Source organism: Terrapene carolina, unplaced genomic scaffold (assembly GCF_002925995.2).
Source record: "Terrapene carolina triunguis isolate 2854851 unplaced genomic scaffold, T_m_triunguis-2.0 Scaffold66, whole genome shotgun sequence".
Classification (NCBI taxonomy): domain Eukaryota; kingdom Metazoa; phylum Chordata; order Testudines; family Emydidae; genus Terrapene; species Terrapene triunguis.
Window position 1 is genome coordinate 79,886,806 of NW_020664417.1, and position 23,349 is coordinate 79,910,154.

The following is a 23,349-nucleotide window of genomic DNA, read 5'->3' on the forward strand; positions in this document are numbered from 1 at the left end:
AGAATTTAAATATATTAGCCTTGGCTGAATTCTCTGTAACTGTACCTCTGGCTAAGATCCACATCAAGTGGGAGGATATTAAGAGAAATGTTGTTGTAGGCATTAGGAATTTGCTACCTGCTGATATTTTAATAGACAATGATATTTTAACCATGTCTAAGCAGGTTAATGTCGTAGCTTGCAGCCAGAAAAAATATAGTGCTGCCTCACCCGTTTTGTCTGTGGGCAGCAAGGAGGGCTATGAGAGGTGGGAAATACCCTCACTCCTTTGTCAGCAGAAGGTAGCAGTTTGTCCTCAGAGGAAGAGTTCGAAAATTCCACTGCTTTGACAGAATCTGCTCTCAACGTCAGGGAGACTCAAAAGGAGTTTATTGAGGCTCAACAGGCTGACCCTTTCCTGGACAAGAAGAGAAATGCAGCTCAGAATAATACCCTGGCTAGGGAAGGGAAGGGTAGATTTTTTTTCTAGAAGCTTTGTTGCACCGAGAAGCTCTCACAAGTAAAAAAGTGTGTCCTGGTGAGGTACTAAAGTATTATTTTATACTCCAGTTTTCAGGCTAGTGCTAAAGAAGAAATGCAAAAGCAGATCCAGGAAGATGTGGAAAGCATACTGTATATGGGGGAGGGGGTAAAAAAGCCCCTGGGCATCTATTATTGTGATGGTACCTAAAAAGGATAAAACCCTTTCTGAGATTTTCTGTGGATTTTAGGAGGTTAAATGTTATCACCCAATTTAACCCTTACCCCACACCCTGGACAGAGGACCAACTGGACTTATTGGGTGGGACAAAATTCATAAGCACGCCAGATTTGACTCAAGGGAATTGGCAAATTCCCTTAGATGCTGAGGCCCAGGAAAAATCAGTTTTTATAGTGGAACTTGGCCTATATGAGTTTAAGGTTACGCCTTTTGGATTAATTAATGCGAGGGCTACCTTTCAGAGGCTTGTCAATGAAGTACTGCAGGGATTACAGACCTTTGCCGGGGCCTATGTAGACAACTTGGCTATTTTTAGTGACTCTTGCCAAGACCACCTGAATCATGTGGGGATTGTATAGCAGAGGCTTAAAGACACCAACGTCACTGGTAAGGTCTCCAAAAGCAAGATGGGGAGTGCAGAGGTATCTTATTTAGGGCTCATGGGGGTTTGTTCACCCTGATCCTTTAAAAGTAGAAGCTATTCAGAATTGGTGTGGCCCACAAACCAAGAAGCAGACCCTATCCTTTATTGGTCTGGCCAACCATTACCGGAGAATTGTAAAGGGTTTAATGATATGGTAGCACCCATAACAGGGCTTACAAAAAAGAGGAAGCCAGACCAGGTGGTATGGACCCAGGCCTGTGAGAAAAGCTTCTAGGACATAAAAGATGCTTTGTCTAAAGAGCCAGTTTTAGCTAGCCCTGATTTCAGCAAACCCTTTGTGCTGTGCACTCATGCTTCTAACATTGGGGTGGGGGACAAGAGGCATCCTGTTGCCTTCTTGAGTAAAAAACTGACCTCCCACCCCCACCCCCCAGCCCACTGAACAAACTATGCTGTCATCGAGTGTGATTGCTATGCCATTGTTTGGGCTGTTAAGCAACTTAAGCTTTATTTGTATAATTAAAAAAATGATGTTTTAACAGACTAGCTCACTGTAACCATATTAGTTGGGAGTAAAGAGACCAATTCCAGATGGTTACGCTGGAGCCTAGAGTATAACATGGAGCTCTGCAAGAGTATAACATGGAAATAATCCATATCCAGGGGAAAGAAAATGTAGTGGCAGATGCCTTCTCAAAAATAGGGGGGTGGGGCCTTGAGGTGTATTCAGGAGTGTTGGTGACACTCCTTCCAGCACCTGTTTGGTGTTAGGAGTGACATGCTAGCAGACCGGGTTGTAGCTCATTCCACGGCACCTGGGCCTCACTGAACACGGACAAATGTATAGCTGGAAACCAGCTTGGCTCGCCTGTGTTAGTATTGTTAAAATAGATGTTAAGTTGAAAAGAATGTGTTTAGTATTTAGACTTTATGAAATGCGTGTAGGATGCTGCATGTATTAATCTTACATATAATATCTGTATCCCATGTTATAAGATAATATTTAAGAGTTTGCTCTTTAACTATAAAAATGTTTGCTAAGACTGTAAACCCCCATGATCAGGAGAGAAGCATTACCAAGTGTGAAATACTAGTTTACCACAAAAGGTGTCATCTCCTCCTCAACAAAAGAAGGCCTATAGACACCAGACAAAGCATTGAGGAACATCAGTGGCTAAAAGACTTTGTTGATTGCTTCCCCCATGTTTTGAAGAGGGTACGTGCACAAGCCCTCGTCCCATCACAGCTTGAACACTGGGGGTAGGGAATAAATATCCCTGCTAAGGAGAAATTACCATCACTATGTTGCTTGGAATTCAGAAAGGGCAATATTTCAAAGCATAAGCAAGGGATCCTCAAGCTGCTTAGTTAGGTTTAGCCTTAAAGGATGTATAGAGCGTGCATATATAGCAGCTACTATCACCTTTTGGAAACTAAGATTGTAACTCATTTGTGTGTGTATGTTTACCTGCTTTAACCTTATAAATAACTCTTATCTCTTTTTCTTAGTAAATCTTTAGTTGTCATTATAGGACTGACTACAACCATTGTCTTTGCTTTGAGATCTGAGGAACAATTGATCTGGGGTAAGTGACTGGTCCTTTGGGACTCGGAGTAACCTGAATATTGTTATGATTTTTGGTGTAAGGGACCATCTATCTCAAAGGCAGGCTTGCCTAGGTGGCAAGATAGACCGGAGTGCCCAAGGGGACTGTCTGTGACTCCATGTTCAGGCTGCTCTAGTGCTTGAGGAGAAGCCTCGGACTGCCGCCGAGTATTCCAATCGGGCCCCTCGGGTCATAAAGCTGGCCCTGCTCCTATTCTCACTTTCCCCAGTGGGTACTGTTGGTCTGCCTTGCTGCTCAGCTCCCTTGGCCTCCATTCTGTCCACTACCTCTCCCACAGATCATGGCTGAAAATGCCCTACCCATCTTTAGGCTCCCACAGGCAGAATCTGCAAGAATTGTTTCAGAACCATCAGGCTCATGATTGTCTCCACAACCAATGGGTGATGAGGTTCCACTACCACTGGGCCACTACACATGGACATATTCCTCATGGAAATGACTCAGTCTGGAACAGGTGAGGATATGCCTCGAGTCAGTTCCAGTCTGTCTAAAAGGGTAGCTTTTATCTCCAGATCTGAGCTTGTCAATCAAGGCTTGGTATACTACCTGGGCCTCTCCTGTCAGAAATGGTGCCACACTGGCCATCCAAGTTGACTCCTTCCAGCTGGCAGCACTGGCCACTCACTCAAAGGTGCAGAGGAAGGCCTCAGGGTCATCTTCTGAGCCCAACTTCACCTACCATGGCCAGGGCAACCTGAGCTGCCCTCTCCAGGACCAGCAAGACTCCCTGGAGCCCATTTCTCCAGGAACTGTTTTTGTTGACCCTGCAGGAGTTGTGGCTGGCTGTTGTGATGTCAACAGGTGGATGTCTCCTCCCATCCTATCCTACTAAAAAAGCAAGGGGGGAATCCACCAGACAAACCCTGCTAGCCATCACTTCTGCCACTGTCCTTTCTATAACTGCTTTCCTGTTCTCCTCCACTTTTTCTTATGCTGCCTCATCTTCCTCTCAGTTCCAGAAGCGGTCTTCCTGCCCACATCCTCCCCCACGTATAGGGCTGCTGGCCTATCTTCCCCAGCCCAGGAAGGAATAACATGACCTCCAAGTCTCTTTCAGACTCTTCCTTCAGGGCACGGTTTATTAACTTAATCAAATAAAATCACAAAGTAACACAATACCAAGTTATTCCCCTGACCAATCCAGGTTGCAGGGGGTCCAGAAGCCTTTCAATCTGCATCTCTCCCTGTTCCAGGGCCAGTCACAAGAGCCAGCCTCAGCTCTCAGCTGACTAAATTCTCTCAGCCCTTTATCCACCTGATCCCGTCTCAGCTGGATTAGATAATCAAACAGGGCTGGCTGGCCACAGGGTCACTGGCCCTTAAAGGTGCAGGCCACCCTCTTACAATGCAGGCAGACCCCCGTCTGTCCGTGGAGCCCCCTTGAAGTCAGCATAGCTCTGCCCACATGGAACAATTTACAAGATGGAGGCCTTAGACTATAAGCTCTCTGGGGCAGTCCATTGTATTTTGTGTATGTATAGTGCCCATGCGGACCCAATTCTGATTGGGGCTCCCTGGAATGACAGCAATATAAATCATAAAACTCGGAATAACTTGGCAAGGTGACAGTGACGTGGTACTCTTGTGCTGGTGATGGTGGTGACAATGGTGTAACACTGATGTGGGGGGAAGGAGTGGTGAGTTACCTGCTGTGCCTGCTGCAGCAGCTCCATGCGCTCATGCAAGATCTGGCTATCAAACTCGCGGCTCTGCCTCAGGATCTGCCTCCGCACCTTCTCCACCGCAGCTCGCAAATCCTCCCTCTGCACTTCATTCAATGACTCACTCGCCCGCCTTCCAGAGTCCTGCTGCAGAGCGTTATACAGCGTGGCTTCCAGCTCCTGGATTTTCTAATGCCAACCCAAATCACACACAAACAGGCTCACGTTTGAATACAGCAGGCAAACAAACCAACACGACAACAACAATGCTTGCAAGCCAAGCTTAACAGGGAGGAAGGACACAACTAGAGAGCAGAAAAGCAGCACTCATGTGAGCAGTGAAGAGCATTCCATATACAGTGCACATGTTCTTATGAGACTGTTTCCAGCATGGGCCTTGTGTTCTGTTCAATTGAATGATTGATTTGTTTAATTTAACCAGAGTTCACAGTATGTGTTGGGAAAGACAAAAGATTCAGCATTTTCCCACATGCCAAGTTTTTGTTCAATTCACGACAGGGCCTCACTGCCAATTCTGAGTTACAAGGTTAGTGCCAAACGAGTGTTTTCCCTCATTGCAGCTGGATTGTTAAATCAGCCCAGGGAATAAAACTGTTTACAAGGCATCAAAAAGAAGAACTGCAAGTGATATAGTAACTTACTGCAAGTCAAGAAAAAGCCTGTCACTCATTTCTCTTTCTCTGACCCTACAGTTCTAATCTGTGGTTATTCCAGGTTTCCTTCATTTTCTTTGTTCTGAATTGCCATAAGCAATTCCATATACTTGTGTCTCAAGGGGATCAAAGGTTAAAGCACAGAATCAGAAATTTCATCAAGTAAAGAAACACCTGTGTTTTCTGGTCTGTCAGGGTACTTGAGGGCTAGGGCACACCAATAGATCTTTTGTTTCTTGTTAGTTTCTAGTCAATTTTACTTTCAGTTTCTCATGCACTAACCAAATGCAGCAATATTTGGGAGGAACAGCACAGAATGTTAAAATCCAAACAGAAATCTATATTCACCGACTAAAATAAGACATCTTATTTCTTTTACAATTACGTTTTGTATGATCATATGAAAGAAAACCATCCAGAACAACATTATTTGGATCTAAACTATCTGGCAGCAACCCACTAAACTTCACAACACCTTTGTGAGGTAGGTAATTGTATCCATTTTACAGATGCGTAAACTAAACTGAATGGGTTGCCCAAGGTCACATAGTATAGAATGGAACCCAGGTGCCCAATCTCCCAGTTACCTCCTTTAAACACTAGACCACACTGCTTCTCTAAGAATCCTTTTCCAATTTGAAATGCCTACAATATGTAACCAATTCTTCATGCCACAATACTTCTGTTTCTTGAGGTTTTACTCCACCTAATGAAGTTGAGTGCACTAATGTGCTAATTCAGAGGACTTTATTTAAGAAGTCTATAAGAGGTTAGAATAGATAGGATGGAAAGGATAGACATCTCTGGGTTTGGAGAAGTTAATGGCAAATATTTACAAATAGCTGGAAAAATAACATTTGAAATGTTTTATAGTCATTTTCTGCATATTTTACTCATGATCACTGTGCACACTGTTAGCCTATCTCTGGCAACCAATTCTACCACCAAAAATGTTGCCTTTTGCACATTTTAAAATAAAATGCAATGCAAAAAACATTACAATTCCAATCATTTTAACCCATTTCCTGTTTTAAGTAACTTTTGGTTTCCTAATCTAGCAGAACAAAAAATCATTTAAAAAAGAACCCTATGTAAATTTTTTCATTTGTATTTTGTCAAATCTGATCAAGCATGAAAATTTAATGACTGTTCTTTTCCTACCATGTAAGCCTGGTCCAGAGCTTGTTTCCTGTAGTCGAGTTCTTCCTCTAAATAACCCTTCTGTTTACTGAACAGGTCCTGAGCAATAATAAAAACAATGGAGGGTTTGTTCTTTATCCTAACTCATGAGGAATCTTAAAGTTCACCATTTTTTTGTATGCAATCTCTCAGTCACTTTCACCTGAAAGCAACTGAGAACCTAAAGCCATGGGTCATATTTATTGTTAGGATATTTAGAGTATTAGATTGATTAGTATTTAACAAACAAAAAACATCATATTAACTATGGGTATCTAGAAAGCACCTTTCCTTTGATGATCTCTAAAACACGGTATAAACCTTAAGGGCAAGATCCTGCCTTTATCTGACAGAGGCACACACAAAGGAGGGAGAGAAGGGTGAAGCATGTCCACCATGCATGTAGTACAAGAGCCATTATCTACACAAGGCAGGCCAAGAGAGGGGAGAAAATCATGTTGTTAAGTGCACTTCACTGCTCCTTTGAAAATGAGTAATATATGCCCCTCAAGGGTTTATGCTGGAGGCCTCAATCTATGTACTAACTAGCCGAGTGTGCAGCTATGTACTTTAGTCAGCAAATTGTATTTGAATTAGGAAATGGGAGGACTACTTGATGTGGAGTCCAGGACCCCTCCTTAGTGCAAGGCAGAGAACCTGCTCCACTGCTAGCATAGAACAAAAAGAGGTTCTTTATGCCCTTTGGTTTTCTGTCAGACTTGCCTGGCAGAGGGCAAGCTTTGGTTCTAAACCTCACACTACCCCTATAAAGGTAGGTAACTCTAATCTGAGATGGGTAAACCGAGGGCCAGAGAGGTTAAGGGACTTTGCCTACACAGTTGCAGAAGCTAGTATTAGAACTCAGGATTTCTGAATACTTTTCAAATCACTAAACTCACTAACCTGCAGTAATAATATCTTACCTGTACATTGCTATAGCAACTGGGCACAAGGTGTTTTACAGGCCACCTATATATTATAGATGGATCATATCCGCTGTCACTGAAATGCTGAACAGATTAGGATTCCATGGAACTCAATATCCAAAACTGAAGCTATAGGAAGACTATGAGTCTTAGAATGAGACTCTAAATAGTTAGAACTTAACCAGTACACAGGGGCCAGGAAACTTGCTCTTGAAAAAAGTGCTCTGGAGCTTTTAATGAGCACAAGTAAACACCATAATCAGGCTGGAAAATACTAGCTTTATATCATTCTTTTTGTGGTGATGGTGCCCATAAACAAATAGTCCAGAAAGCAGAAAGGCAATTTGGTCAGACTTACCATTTATAGTCATTTTTATTTAAAGATAAACTTTTGTGTTTCCTCAACATATGGAACAAAAAGCAGTTTAAATATAAATCCATGTACCTTCTGATAAAGGCCTTTTAGCTTTCATTAAAAATACAAAATGGGCTAGTGTGTGTATGTGTATAACAAAAGGCTTTTAAAAACAGAAAGCTTTGCCATTCTGGATCATCTATTTTAGTAGCAGAACCACTCCAAAACATAGAATGGTATCACTAACAGAAATTATTGGCCTATGTCAATAATAAGAAAAGATGTTCAGATTGTCTCTGGGTCTTGTTTGCATTTACTGGGCCAAATTTTGCTTTCAAATGCAATGCCCAATAATGTCCGTGGGAATTGTGCACATAAGCATAGGGACACAATTTGGTAATTAGTAATCAGTAATTAGTAATAAATCAAAATTCCCATTTGAAATGTTATTTGGCTTAAAATAAAACTGCTCAGCCCAGTAATCTGACAGTCTGAAGAGTCAGTAAGCATAAGAACTAATTATAATATATATTGTTCCTTGTTATTGGAAGTACCCCAGTTGTTGGAACAAGCCATTGTTTTTTACAATGGCAGCATGGAAGTCAAATATGGGAGACTAGAACAAGGTTCCATGCCATTTTCATTCTGATATAATCCATAAACAAACTGTAATGTTTAATGTTTTAAAACTTTATTAAACACTGGAGTTCTTTCAATGATCCATGAACCAATATAAAAGCAGAATGGGAACTTATTTCAGTCTTGGATGCTGAATGTTCATACGGCAATGGCACAATTATTGTTAATTATTTTTTCTATTACAGCAGCACCTAGGAGGGGCAAGATCCAGGCCCCACTGTGTGCTGTACAAACATACAAGAAGAGACAGTCACTGCCCTAAAGAGCTTGCAACCTAAATAGACAGGAGAAAGGGTGATAAGGGAAACAGGCACAGGGAGGGGAAGTGACTTGCTCAAAGGTACACAGCAGGTCAGTGGCAGAGCTAGGAACAAGTCCCAGTCTAGTGCCCGAGCCATGGTACCACACGGACTCGCAGGTGATATCACCATCATTTAAGCAAGGTGGCCACTACCAGCAATCGGAGTCAGAAATTGTAATAAGGGTGGGATTTTCAGAAGCACTCAGCATTGGCCTAACTCTACTGCCAAAGGAAGCAGCTAGGCCAATACTGAGCACTTCTGAAAAATCTCACCGGAAAATAAATGTTCATATTCATTACACAATTTATGCCGGGCAAGATGTGACTGTTGCTTTTGAGACTGACAGATTGCTGAGCTGAGCAAATACATACAGTTCCTTGGTGCGTAAATACTCAGAAGCTTGACGTGAACATGAATTACAGATACCACAGCTTGCAAATGAAAACATGTATATGTCAAGTTAGAGAGACACGACATATTTGTTCTAATTTACTTTTTAAAACAATCTAGTGTTTTCCATTTCCCCCCTAAAAATATGTTATTTTTTTACATTTTCCAACTCAGAGTTACAAATACAGTAATTCTTGGCATAATACAGATAAAAGGGCCCACACCTTGCATTACATGATTATTGGTATCATGCCCCATTCACAAAGGCAGTGCACCAAACAATGAGCCAGAAAAGCCAAATTCTAATCTTGGCACTGACAGCCAAAGGCAAGAAAGTCACTTCACCCATCAGCCTCTGTCTCCCTTTCTGTAAGATAAGGATAATATTGTTTATGTATCTCAGGGGTCGGCAACCTTCGGCATGCGGCTCGCCAGGGTAGGCACCCTAGCGGGCCGGGCCAGTTTATTTACCTGTTGACGCGGCAGGTTCGGCCGATTGTGGCCCCCACTGGCCGCGGTTCGCCGTCCCAGGCCAATGGGGGCGGCGGGAAGCGGCGCGGGCCGAGGAATGTGCTGGCTGCGGCTTCCCGCCTCCCCCATTGGCCCGGGACGGCGAACCGTGGCCAGTGGGGGCCACGATCGGCCGAACCTGCCGCGTCAGCAGGTAAATAAATTGGCCCGGCCTGCTAGGGTGCTTACCCTGGCGAGCCGCTTGCCGAACGTTGCTGACCCCTGATGTATCTACTAGGAAAATGTATGGCAAGGTTTAATCAGTATTTGTACATCAGTTGGAAGATGAAAAGCGCTACATGCATGATAAATCAACAAAACTAAACATTCATTCAGAAAATCTTCATACAACATACAGCAAAAGGAGAGCTTAGTATCATATCAAATTTGCAGTGAAAGACTTAATTGCACTTTGGAATTCATCCATCCTTGAGAGGGAAGAGAGGTTAAGACAAAAAAGCGGAAGCAGGAAGAGGACTTCATTAGTTGAAATTACACACCATAGGCCAAATTAATCCCTGGTGCAATTCTAATGAAATTTGACTCCAAGACTCCAAAGAACCTGCTGTTGCCAAACAAAATAATATACATAGAAAGCACACAGACAGGTTTCATACCGTTTGCTTATTATACCCGTTCGTGTGGTATTTTGTAGGTACAGCCATGCTTCAGTCTCAGTTTAATTACTTTTTTCTCTACACATCAAAGGCATTAGCTATTAAACAGAGTTTTATAAAACTATTCCTGACAGCACCATGCAGTCATCCCCACTACAAAGAAAACAGCAACAACTTAACACGTCATCGTGTTTACAGACTTCTCTCTGAAATGGAGTTCTAGCTGAGCAAGTGACTTTTTAAAAATGATCATTTCTTACCTTTTCATTCTCCAGATCCATCATCTTCTGTGTCAGTGCAGCTTCTGTTCCCTCTATTTGTTTTAGCCACTATATGAACATGGCAGGAACAAGAGGAATAGAAAAAGATGAGAATACAGCATCATTTGGAAGAGCATCATTGAAAGTGATGTAAGTTAATTTGTTGATGAGAGTGCCAATTGCATGCTTCACCCATCCCCACCCCCTTTAACTGTTCAGCTTTTTCAAACTACAGAAATGAGGAAGAGGGAACTGGGAAGACTAATTATGAGTGGAGGCTGATCCTTCCCCCTCTAAAGGCCTAGGTTCAAATGTGACTGGGGTCAAGAAAGCAAAATTAGTTGATGGTTTCATCCTTGCTGCTCCCCAGGCCCATTTGTCCACATCACAAACCCACCATATGGTGTCAGGGCCCAACCTTGCAATCCTTTCTTATGGTAACTTAAACCAGTGGGAGTATTTGCATGAGGAAGGATTGCAGAATCCATCCTTTATTTGGCACAATTCACAGCATTTGTTGGGAGCAAGCTCATTACTAGAACAAGAGGGGCTTTGAAGGTGAACAGGGGCGTGTGCAAGAATTTAAATTTGACCGCGTTTGGAGGGGCACGTTCTGTGCCCCTACCGCAGCCCTGGGGCCAGAAGAGCTTGCTCTCCTCACTGCAGGCCCGCGGCCGGAGGAGTCCTGTGTCCCCTGTGTCCCTGTTTGCCCCTGCCCCCCTTGGGCACTGCCCTGGAAATGAAGATTAAGATGGGTAGGGAGAACTGTGTGAAGAAATTCATGCAGTGGCTACCATCCAATCAATCTCTTATTATTATGCTTTAAAAAATGTGACCAAATGAAAAGAAGAATGGTCGTTGCATTCCAACTGTAAGACGATACATAGAGGAAACTACAGTTTTGTGCCTTGAATATTAATGATGGCTAAGCGTATGCTAACATTTAGCTTTATGGGTTGTCAGGACGGATGGGAATTCTCATTCTTGTTCATGGTTTTATTTTATTTCATTTCTTCATTGGATTACAGGACTCCCTTACAACACAGTCTGGCCAGTTCCCACTGAAGTCAGTAGGAGCTTCACCATTGACTTTAGCAGGAGCAAGGTTGGGCACTTAGAATATTAAGTAGAAGAACTTTGGGGAGAGTGATGAATCTTTGTTAACTTTTGTTTAAATAGCTGATATGTGATGTGTTTTAGGGGTCTACTGATATTTAAGGACAGATGTTGGGCCAATAAAACATATTACCTCACCCACCTCTGTCCTATATATACACATACAGACACACTAAAATGTCATATGTTTTTAAATAGCTGATAGTCATTTCTTTCCTCACTACCTGGTAAGACCTAACTACAGAATTCTGCATTTTCCTGCTAGCACCTGAGATCAGTAACACCTAAGCATTCACCATGCTGCACCTTTGACCTTAATTAACAGCATCAGAACAATAGGCAGCATCTTGCCTATTTAAGCATTAAACCCCATGTTCAGCAGCACTTTTTCAGTTCACTGTAAAGCCCCTTAACAGGGAGGCCCAGAACTCTTAATTCTTCATTTGCGGTGTTTGCCTAATTAACGTGGTAAAGAAGGAGTCAATGGACTGAATGGTTGGATTTGGTAATTAGAGCAACTCAAATGATCTACACTTGTGACAGGATCAGAAGGAAACTGTTTCTACAGTAAAGAGGAGGGGGGAAATCTGATTTCTGATTTAAATGGCTCTGTGATTGAAATCCAAGATATCTGTGATTGTAATATGCTTCCCACAGATACATTTTAACATGCAGAAGCTTCAGTGAGTTACTGCTGCCTCCATGTATTAGGAGGATTTTCTAGTGCAGGGATGGGCAAACTACGGCCCAGGGGCCGCATCTTGCCCTCCAGACGTTTTAATCTGGCCCTCAAGCTTCCACGGGGAAGTGAGATCTGGGGCTTGCCCCACTCTGAGCAGCTCCCGGAAGCAGCAGCATGTCCCCCCTCTGACTCCTATGTGTAGGGGCAGCCAGGGGGTTCCGCACGCTGCCCCCAACCAAGCACTAACCCCACAGATCCCATTGGCTGGGAACTGCGGCCAATGGGAGCTGCAGGGGCAGTGCCTGCAGACAGGGCAGCACGCAGAGCCGCCTGGCCATGCCTCCGTGTAGGAGCCAGAGTGGGGACATGCTGCTGATTCTGGGAGCTGCTTGAGGTAAGCGCTGCATGGAGCCTGCACCCCTGATCCCCTCCCACACCCTAACCCCCTGCTCCAGCCCTGATCGCTCTCCTGCCTTCCGAACCCCTCGGTCCCAGCCCAGAGCACCCTCCCGCACCCTGAACTCCTCATTTCTGGCCCCACCCCAGAGCCCGCACCCCCAGCTGGAGCCCTCACCCTCTCTCGCACACCAACCCCCAATTTTGTGAGCATTCATGGCCCACCATACAATTTCCATACCCAGATGTGGCCCTCGAGCCAAAAAGTTTGCCCACCCCGGTCTAGTGGATAGGATATGGAGCGACCTGGGTTCAATTTAATCTGCCTCGTGCCTCAGTTCCCCATCAGTAAAATGGGGATAATACTTCCCTGCCTCACAGGTGTGCTATGTGGATTAATTCATTACTGAGTTTTAGTCATTGATTGATTGTGAGGCACTCAGACTACAGTGGTGTAAAAGTACATAGATAGACTCTCATGTTAAAATCAGACAACCTGTATGTTAGTTAGAAGGACAGAACCAAACACTCCTCCTTTTTGAACAAGCTGATTAAACAGTAAGACTACCATAGAAGTCCTCCTCTGGTCAGCTGAGGACTGACAGAAGTACTGTCAATAGGAATAGTTCCTATGAGGTAACCAAAACTAGATTTTTTGCAGGGGAGGTGTAAAAGATACCTGCTATTTTCAGAACTTTGAAACCCCTTTTGTAATTTCTTTTTCTATTGTTATAAAGGATTTCCCATATTGACAAACTCCCAGTTTATTCTTAGAGGCAGGATTGCTGTGATTGGACTCTAATGGAAATAACCTGCAAGAGGTCACTAAGCTTCTATATGAGAGGGCTAGCTTGCATGACCCTTACTCTCTCAAATAGTCCCATTAATTTCAGTGACACTATGGTTAATATGAACCAGCTTGAGTGAGGACTGCACAGTCCAGCCCTTAATGCTTGTGTAATTTTGCTTTTCTGTCTACTGATCTAGCCATTTACCGTTGATTTTTCTCATTAGAGTTTAAGATCTATGATTGTCTGTTGTAACACAGCGACAGCTACAACATTTGTAATGATTTATTCAGTTTTAATAAATATAATAATAATATATGGAGATATACCTATCTCCTAGAATTGGAAGGGACCCTGAAAGGTCATTGAGTCCAGCCCCCTGCCTTCACTAGCAAGACCAAATACTGATTTTGCCCCAGATCCCCAAGTGGCCCCCCTCAAGGATTGAACTCACAACCCTGAGTTTAACAGGCCAATGCTCAAACCGCTGAGCTATTTGTTTACACGAATAATTTGGTTGAATCATTAATCAATTAATCTGAATGGTGGAGTTTTCATGCTAGACTTCCATTCTGAAGTTCAGAAATGGACCTGTGCAGGTCTAGATATAAACCTATCAATGGCAGACTTATTGGGATGGGGCAATATAGCAGCCTCTTCAGTAGAAAGGAAATGACTTCCTTCCTAGCCAATTTAAATTGAATTATTATTGGGTCATTACTACGTTCGCTCTACTAATGATCTAAGTGGAGAGCAAGTTCTACAGTCACATGGAAGCGGGTGACTTGTCTAATTTATCTGTCCTGTGGAAAATATTTTTGGTCATATCCTATGACAACGTTGAACCAGTGAATATCATATTTACTAAAAGAAAGTTATTCCCTCTTGGATCTCTTCCTTCTTTCACTTGTAAATATCAGGAGATCATAATAATCTGTTCTGTTTGATCACAGATCTGTTACTGAATGACATGGACAGTTATGACACGAGAAGGAAAAGGCAGCAGGATAAATCAAGTGTGTGTGTGTGTGTGTGTGTGTGTGTGTGTGTGTGTGTGTGTGTGAGAGAGAGAGAGAGAGAGAGAGAGAGAGAGATCATACCAGTGATTCTCAGCTTGAGAACTAAAACTATTATTTGAATGATAAACGGTTTGTTATATTACATTTCAGTTGTCTGATGGCTTACAACTGGTTTTTAAAACTATGGGGAATTGGAGTTGCTATTTTCCAAAACCAATTGACTGTTTATATTTTTATGCTAGTGAAGACTGCCAGGCATACTAGTCGAGAGATAAATATTCTTTAGTAAGGACTTTAGAAACCTCTCCACTTAATACACAGTGGCACAAACCAGCTGCACTGTACTAGCTCAGTGAAGTCCCAGGAGAGGACCAAGCCCTAACAACAGAAATACTGAATCATGTTTTCATAATTCTATCTTCCCCATGTGGCACAAGAAGGGAGATAAGAGATGAATGCAATTTTCAAAAGTGCTTGAACTGTGTGATCCAAGAAGTAAAACATCATGCAAGTTAAGGTTATAATGAATTTCTCACTAACACACTGTTAGGTAAAGGAAAGAGTGGGAAGTTAAAGGGCAGTATGTATTTTTAGACCACTTGAGAGACAAAGATATTGAGGCTAATTTTTCAAAAACTAGCAGCCTGTGTTCTTACAAAATAATGCACAGGTGGCACACGAAAGGAGCCTGTGAGGTGCTGAGAACTTTCTTTTTCTACTGACTTCCATTGTAGAGGCTGGTATTGAGCTCATTCCAGGAGATTTTCAGAACCTTGGAGAAGTGGGCCCAGAGCAGGTCTTCATCGTAACCCTGCAAAGCACTGAGAACCTCCAGTGATGTGCTGAGCACTCTCAATTCCTCAAAAGGTCACTGGGAATTGAGGTTTTTTCCCAGATTAGGCTTCCTTTATCCAAAAGTATTTTACAGCTTTGTTTTAATGGCAACATCTCCGGAGGAAGTTTTCATTTTTAAAATTATATTTTAAATGTTTGAATGTATATTCGGGCCCTCCACAAGTACAATCCCCATAAAGCCGTGGGTTATGATGCCTCCATGCTCACATCCATGTTAATTTAACAGAAAGGCCATGCGTCACTGACAAATCATCCTTCCAGTTCTAGGATGGTATGCTCAGTGTTTATGCAAACAAAAATCTTTACTGAAATCTACCTTTTCACAGAGGGAAAGTACAGTCCCAGCTTGGATTATTGCAACCTGTTCTTCATTTCTCAAATTCTAAAATACAAAAAAGGTGCAACTGTATTTCACATTGGACTGTAAATCCATTCTTCAAAACTAGTGAGATCGATTTTGATTTTATTGTATGTATCACAGAGTATTGGCTCTCTTTATTTTTAAAAAAACAAGCACAGAAAATATCCAGTGATTACAAATAATAAAGCTAAAGTAAATGAATACAGTCCCTACACTTGTTAGTTCACTGCATCATTCTCACCATGCCTTGCAAAAAGAGCATGATCTAGGGTGGACTCAATCCAATGATTTTTTTTTTAAATGGGAAAAATATCAATTCATTGGACTGCCGTTCTAATGCAAAAAAATCTTGCACTGAAGCCAAGGGAGCATTGAAGAATTAGACCTGTTATTGAACAGAGCAACATAGAGTGCTTTGGAAGTGTTTTTAGATCTCACTGCATAGAATAGAATCTAGAACCAACCCTCAAACTTTGTGGATCAGACTCAAGTTATAGTCAAATCTTTCCTGTCTAATGTATTTCTAGGGCACCCTTTGTTGTACAATCTAAACTTCTGGGTTACTATTTCAGGGAATCAATATAGAAAAATGAGTTAACTTATTTCCTACTCTTAATTTTGTTCTAACCTTTATTATACCAGGTCTTGTGCATTCCCTGTGCCACAACTTTTAGTGCCACTCACCAGTGACCCACATCTGTCCTGAAAAACACAGATGTGACGCCCATTGAAGTCGATTCCCATTGAAGGGATTGCATCTATGCTGGCAAAAATGGGTCCTAACATTTGGTATTGTATATGCAAATATAGCCATAAAAAGTCCCTTAATGCACATTTGCTGGCATGCCATTCCATGGGAATAGTTGAAATAAAGAAATTGTTACCCCATTATCTCCAAGGATATCAAGCTTCTTCATAAGTTCAGAAATATTCACATCCTGGAAAATATTTTTAACATTCATTGTTCATAAAGGAGAAAACACATCATTAGCTACTAATTTTTTACATGGCCTTTATGCACCTTTGCATGCAAGAAGACTCCAAAAGCTGAATGTTAGTTTTGCAACCCAATGACACAAATGCTATTGTTATGTTTACAGTGGATCAGATAGTACTCTCAGTTATATCCAGCAACCTGGGTATAAACGAGGACAGAATATGTCTTAGCACATTTAGATTTATCAACTCACTGAAATGTTGAAATTGGGTAACAGGCTTAGAAAAAGACCTGGTTTGAGGAGAAAAAACGTGCAGCAGATTGGGCTATTGACGTTTGTGGGACTAGTGTGTGGCTAACGAGAGCATGAATTGGCCCATAAAGTAACTAATAACTAATGATCTTTAAATTTAATTTGTTTTAACACAATGACAGGGTCACATATCGGACTTCTAGTGGCAGGAGTAGTGTAAGTAACTGTCCCACAAGCCTTACCCATGATTACAGAAGCCACCAAAGAAGTGTGACTTTGATCCCTATTGAGGCCCATTGATTACCTTTGAAACCCCACATGCAGCTAGTTTTCTCTGTACAAAAAACCAAAACCTACTTCCTCTCTTCCTTCCTACACTCCCACGACACACAAAAGAAGAAACAAAAGAAACCTTCCTTATTAGATACCCAGTCTTGTTCATTGAAATCAATAGGAAAACTTCCACTGATACAACAGGAGCAGTAATGAACCCTGAATGCCCAAATCTTTACGGAGTTGAGAACCCTCAACTCCCATTGATGTCAGGGGGAGCTGATAGTGCTCTACATCTCATGGGAAATGTCAAGCACTTTGCAGGACTGTGTTTTATACAACTATTTTCACTACTTATAGTATATAAAAATGCTGCTTTGTATCTGTATATTGTGCAATCACATTGAGAGGACAACATTGAACCCCAAATTTTGTGCCACATTAGCTACTCTTGCCTCAAACTTACAAAATGCATAGATGTTGATTATTTATTTTATTATATGCTCATCTTGGACCTGATCTGAAGTGAACATAAAGTCAAATCAAACATGCAAAGTCTGCTAGGACCGTTGCACCAGTCAGAGTGACCATGGTTGATGACATCTCACCAGGCATCGTGTAGTGAAGTTCCCAGATCTGGATCGATCCTGCAAATGCATGGATCTCAGGGGTAGTGCCACAGGCAACACCAGGAAGGAAGGCCAGATTGTGGTGAGATGGTGACATTTTGCACATAGTTAAGCTACTTTTTGCTTAGGACTGGACACTCACAGCACATATAGGAATACCTCTAGCTGCTCTAGTCTGCCTGTAAAAAGGGCCAGGTTTCTGACCCATATAGCAGTATAAGTAGTACACAGGTTTGATAGATCCTGAACTTTGTCTCAGCGCAAAGATTTTTTGTGTGTCCATAAGCAAGAAGTGGACTTCATTCAGGAGGCGGCGAGATCAATGGGAAAAGGTCCCATTGAGTTGAATGGACTTTGGATCATGTTCCTTACGCTCCAAGGCTCTGATTCAGCAAAAAAACGTAAACACATTACTTCAATAGGACTTACGCAGGTGCTTAAGTGCTTTGCTGAATTCAGTCCTCCTGAATACATTACAGGGATCGTAACCGATGATGGAAAAGGTGCCACTTTTCTGACTGCAACTGTACATTCAGTACTGAATAAATGTGGAGCCATATGACAAATCAACTAATCATATCATACAATTATGTTCTTCCCTGCCGTATATTTTTTACAGTTTAGCTTAAGCTACTTCTACATATCTCAAGTGACTGGCCTTCATTTCCTTTGGAGGAAGAATACTTGGCAGTCTAGGAGACCTCTTTCCCCTGCTATTCATCCTAAACCCGCCTTTTCTCAGAACTTGATCATATCTTTGTCTTTGCAGAAGAAAAATATTTCTTACATCTGAATCATTGATGTACTTTCTAAGGTAACCATGATTTAAAGTGTTCATATGAGTACAGGGGTGTCTCTGATAATGCTCCTGGTTAGCCAACCATCGCAAGAGCTAATGAAGCCACATCTACCTTTATTCCTTCCTGTTGACAGAACAGTTGAAGTGCACTTCCATTGTTTTCAGGGAAGGTGGTTATATGGAGGTTAAATGCCGGTGACCTTCGTTCTCTCTCCTGAGGAAAGATTTCGTTTAAAAAACAATATATGTGATTATACAATAATGTCAGTTTCTCTCCGACTACCCCAAGTTATTCAAGACAAACCTAAATTTACTGATATTAAGAAATCCATAGATCCCTATTTGCAGTCAAAGCACAAAGTTTTCATGCTCTTCAGTGTCCTTTAAGGTTTTGTTGCAATTTGAGCACTAAAGTCCTGATTCGACAATAGGATCCATGCAAGCAGAGCCTCTGCAACATTGCTCTACATGGATACACGGGTCCACTTTTATGGATCCAATTGTAGGGATGGGTGACTTAGACATTCCTCTAAAGTATTTCATGTTAGGTGGAATCTTTTATTTAATCTATTGCTTTCATGAGCAAATGATGACTATTGTGAAGAGGCTACAGAACAAAATATCAAACAGTGTCAAATCATATTATGACCTTGAGGAGATTGTGTCTATTCTGAAATAACATGCATTTTTGTTCTGAAAATTTTCAGTAATAAAGCTAAGTGTTAACCACAGTAAACCAGCAATGAAGTTAGCTAAACCTTACAGTTCAGCATTTTAATTCCTCAAGCCCAGCAATTCACTACTCGCCCCAGTTTTGTATAATACATTCTACTTTCCGTTTACCATTTTCTATGCCAAGAAGAAATCCTTTCACGTATACTCTCTCTAAAATTATAAATTTAAAATATATTCAGCACCATTCAGGCACGCCTTCAAAATACGGATCCATTATTTCAGTGGAATAGCTGTATTCCTACTTTCAGCAAATGAGGGTCTTTTGTTAAATTTCAATGTGCTTGTGAAAGTGGCTGGATTGAAAGATCTGGAAGCCGAAGCTCTAGGCCTTATTCTAAGTAAGAGTAACTGTGCTGAAACCAATGGAATTACATCAGTGTAAATGAGATTAAAATCACCCCGCATCTCCTATTCACACAACAGAGGTAGCATGGGCAGACATGCTTCCCCACAACTCCCTGCAGAAGAGCTTTGGCTCTGTTCTGCAGAGAGAAGTAGTAGTGAAGGGACAGTTCGGTTTCCATGCCCATTCCGTCCACAGTTTGGCTTCCAAAACTACAAATGAGGGAAATTTTGTTAGTTGATTTGTGATATGGACACTTTTCCTTTGGGGAAAGGGCTGCAACCACGGTGTCATTTCACACGTCACCAAAGGATAACGAGTTGGTTAATGAATTTGAAGCTGCAACCGAGAGGTGAAAGGCTCTGTTTCACATGACCTTTCTTCCCATGTACTGTCTCCTAAAAAGTTTTTTTTTCTACTTATTAGTCCAATTTATAAACAGAGCCATGCCAGTAAGTGAGCTTGATGACATAACACATATACAGAAGCAGGGATTCGATCCTGAATTGACCTAATTTAAAATGAAATCTAAGTTTAATCTTTTGGCACATTAAACTTGTCAGTATTTGCCTGGGCTAAATGATAGACAATTGGCCCTGTTTTCTAATCCACCCTAATTTTCATCTGAAAGAGTTTAGTTTATCACCATGCATGAAAATACTTTCACCAACAGCTGCATAATTTTGCTAAAGCAATCACTCTGTAATTTTTGTGCCTATGCCCTTGTCCACCAGTGAGAGATTTCTTTTGCATGCTTTATTTGCAATTTCATGAAAATCCTTCAGTTGTTATTCAGTAAATAGGTACTCAACAAGGAGAATAAACACACTGTACTGTGGTACAGTTCAGTTTTCATTTGATTCTTTAGTTAAATGTAGGACGTTCTTATGCTAAACATGCTTTGAAGAGTTTATTTTTAAAGATGTAATATGCACCAGGTTACTTTTACCAAAAATACGTAACTTTTGGAAAACTGGTTGCTAAATTAGCTGCCAATTTTACCTAACTTGTTCTGTATTTTAATTTAAAGTTGCTTAATAAAGTATACAGAATACAAGTTACTTTGCATTTTTAATTTTCCAGAATGACTAGTCAGACACTAATCTCTCAAAATGCATAATCTGTATTACATGCTATGGACATCAGACTATACAGATGGTAAAATAAAATGGTAACATAAAAGATTTTAAGAAGAGTCAAAGATTAAAAGCAGAATGACCACATAGCATGATGAAAATAAGATTTTCATCTTCACCATGGAGGTTATACATGCCAAGGATTTTGGTGAAATGAACCGGATGAAGAAAATTATGGAACGGTAACACAGTGTTTTGTAGAGTTTATTCTAAAATGTAAATGGTGTTAAAATGTTGATGGCCTTTTCAAATTGGATATGCTGTTATCAGTTAATGTGACAGTGTGACAATGCATCACACCCATATTATGGCAAAAGTTTAGCATACCATTCCCTATGGTCCCATCTGTGAGGTGATGAGCACCATCCGTTCCCATGGAAATTATAGGCCCTATGTTAGAACTACTTTAATAAATAGCCTATTATTCCATTTACTCAAAGGAAAGTATTTGTGAAAGAAGCTTACTCTGAAGAACACATTACTTTCACTTGCACAAGTTATATTTGTGCCTCACACTTATAATTTGCAGTTCTGGTTGTAAGATTTGACTTTTTGACATTTATGAATGTCTCATCCACGTTCTATATCAGCGGAGAAGAGACTTCAGGTAAGTGAAATTCTTTTAAAAATGTGCTAAGAAAATGTGCTCTTTTAAGTTTGTTTTATTTATATTAGTGCTGTCAATTTGAAAATCAGCTTAATTAAAAACAATTACAGGTTGATGTGATGGAGGTGTCAGATCCTCAGACTTCCTTGCATGCAAGATGTGAGAAGATGTGTTAATTGAAACAATGCCAACCAACCAAGTCTGTAGTATGCATACCAAGTGATTTCACATGCAGGAAAGGTGTAGTTATGGAAATGAAATAAATAAAAAAGGCAAAATATTGCAAAACAAAATATTTTATTAGGTGCAAAACAAACTATATGCAGTATATATTAGCTATTTTACATCTTCATAAAAATTAGTGAGCATTCTCTCCAAAACATATTAAGGCAGTGGTATTCATTTTCAGAATTCAAACTTACAGCATTTAAAAAAAACCTACAATATTTCCACCTTACACATGCACCAGTGAACTTTACATGAATTTCAACTTGGGTTCAAACACAATTTCTGCTCCATTTGAGAGTTTACAACTGAGAGAATCTCTTACTTCAAGTTCGAGCACTCTGAATTCTAACAGCTCATTCTGGTCTTTTGCATCCTGCATCTCGTTCTTCAGCAGATTCTCTTCCAGCTCCATTTTGTAAATCTAAGATATAATAAAATATCATAACACTAAGCTATGGAAAAAGCTGTGTATTCAGTTAAGTGCACTGATTCTCGACGCTTAGAAGAAGAAATTAAATCCTCAGCAAAGAATAGTAGCAAGAGTTAAACTGTAAGTAAAAAAACTTGGGGCCCAAAATTCCTTACCAACTTCCGAATCCAGGAAACATATATACATGTTCTTTACTTTATGCGTCTTAGTATCACCATTAGAGTGGATTTGATTGCTCATGTGCATAAAGTTAAGCACATAAGTGAATGTTTATAAGATCAGGGCCTAAGGCAAAACTTTCACTGACTTCAAGGAAGGACCACATGGTTGCATGGCTGGGCCCCAAGTCTTGGGAATGAAGAAGGAGCATCACATTAGGAAGCACTTTACTGGCTCAGGAATAGACACAAATTGCTCACTGAGAGTGGATAATGATTATCCTTGCCTGGAGCTTTCCTGACACAAGTCTACATAAAGCCATTTTGGAAGCAGATATCAGAAGTTGTGTATAGACTGCAACTAAAGGGGAAAAAATGAATGATGAACTTACTTTTAACAACTCACTCAATAACACTGGGTTAGAAGTGACAAGTATTTAAACTCAAGCGGTCTGTTCATATTTACTTTGCACCACTTTTTAACGTCATAGTACTTGCACTTAGTTCTTTAAATCTTCAAAAAGCTTCCCAACACTAACAAAATAACATTCACAACACCCCTATGAGGTTGGCAGGCAAGTATTTACAGCCTCCATTTTACAGATGGAGCAACTGAGCACAGAAAGATTACATAATTTGCTGAAAGCCATGCAGCAAATTGAGAGCCATTGTTACAATTCTGGACTTCCTGGCTCTCAGTGATGTGCTCAGGGCAAAAAGTATAATGTTGCTTTCCTATGGCCTCCTCTTGGCAGGTGCTGCGTGCTCTCAACACCTTACAGGATCAGGTACTTAACTTTTTACAGTCAAATCAGATTTCCTCTCAGGCCTAATGATAATTCTCAAATGTTGTGCTTTGAGGCTGTAGGCTATTTAAACAACAGCAAAATGGAATATCACAAGTGCATTACAGAACCTTTTCCTGAGTCCAACCAAAAGCATTCTTATTATTATCTGACCTTCTTATTTATATGAAAACAAGGGGGTGTATGACAGCTAATATAGCATATGACAGTGCTTATAACATCAATAAAAGTGTCTGAATAAAGTATAATTCTAGCTGTAGTTCTTTAGTCATGGATCTTTCTTTGGCTCTCTTATTTCTATTGAATTAATAATTTTAACTCACTAATTAAGAGGCCTCATTCTCTGAGGTACTGAGTGCCCTCAACTCTCTCACTAAAATCCATGGAGGATATTCAGCACCTAGAAGAAGTCACTCAGCATCTCAGGCAATTTTCTATTCTTTAAAACATCAAATAATACAATTTAAAGTGATCAATATTGCTTGAAATACTTGTTTTAATTTGATTTTAAAAATGCAGAACCAAGTGATCCTATTAAATAGAGAACAAATTAAGTGGCACTGACCATAATC

General features: G+C 40.9%; 1 protein-coding gene across 1 annotated transcript in view; it reads right to left on the reverse strand.

Moving 5' to 3' along the window:
• Positions 1 to 23,349, reverse strand: part of JAKMIP1 (janus kinase and microtubule interacting protein 1) — a 121,565-nt gene that overhangs the window by 31,366 nt on the left and 66,850 nt on the right. The window contains exons 12-18 of the mRNA XM_024204524.1: positions 21,706 to 21,804; positions 18,447 to 18,548; positions 16,328 to 16,381; positions 15,399 to 15,464; positions 10,227 to 10,295; positions 6,210 to 6,287; positions 4,360 to 4,563 (exon numbers count right to left, since the gene is read on the reverse strand). Of these exons, the coding sequence (XP_024060292.1) occupies positions 4,360 to 4,563; positions 6,210 to 6,287; positions 10,227 to 10,295; positions 15,399 to 15,464; positions 16,328 to 16,381; positions 18,447 to 18,548; positions 21,706 to 21,804 (672 nt within the window). The remainder of the gene's footprint in view (positions 1 to 4,359; positions 4,564 to 6,209; positions 6,288 to 10,226; positions 10,296 to 15,398; positions 15,465 to 16,327; positions 16,382 to 18,446; positions 18,549 to 21,705; positions 21,805 to 23,349) is intronic.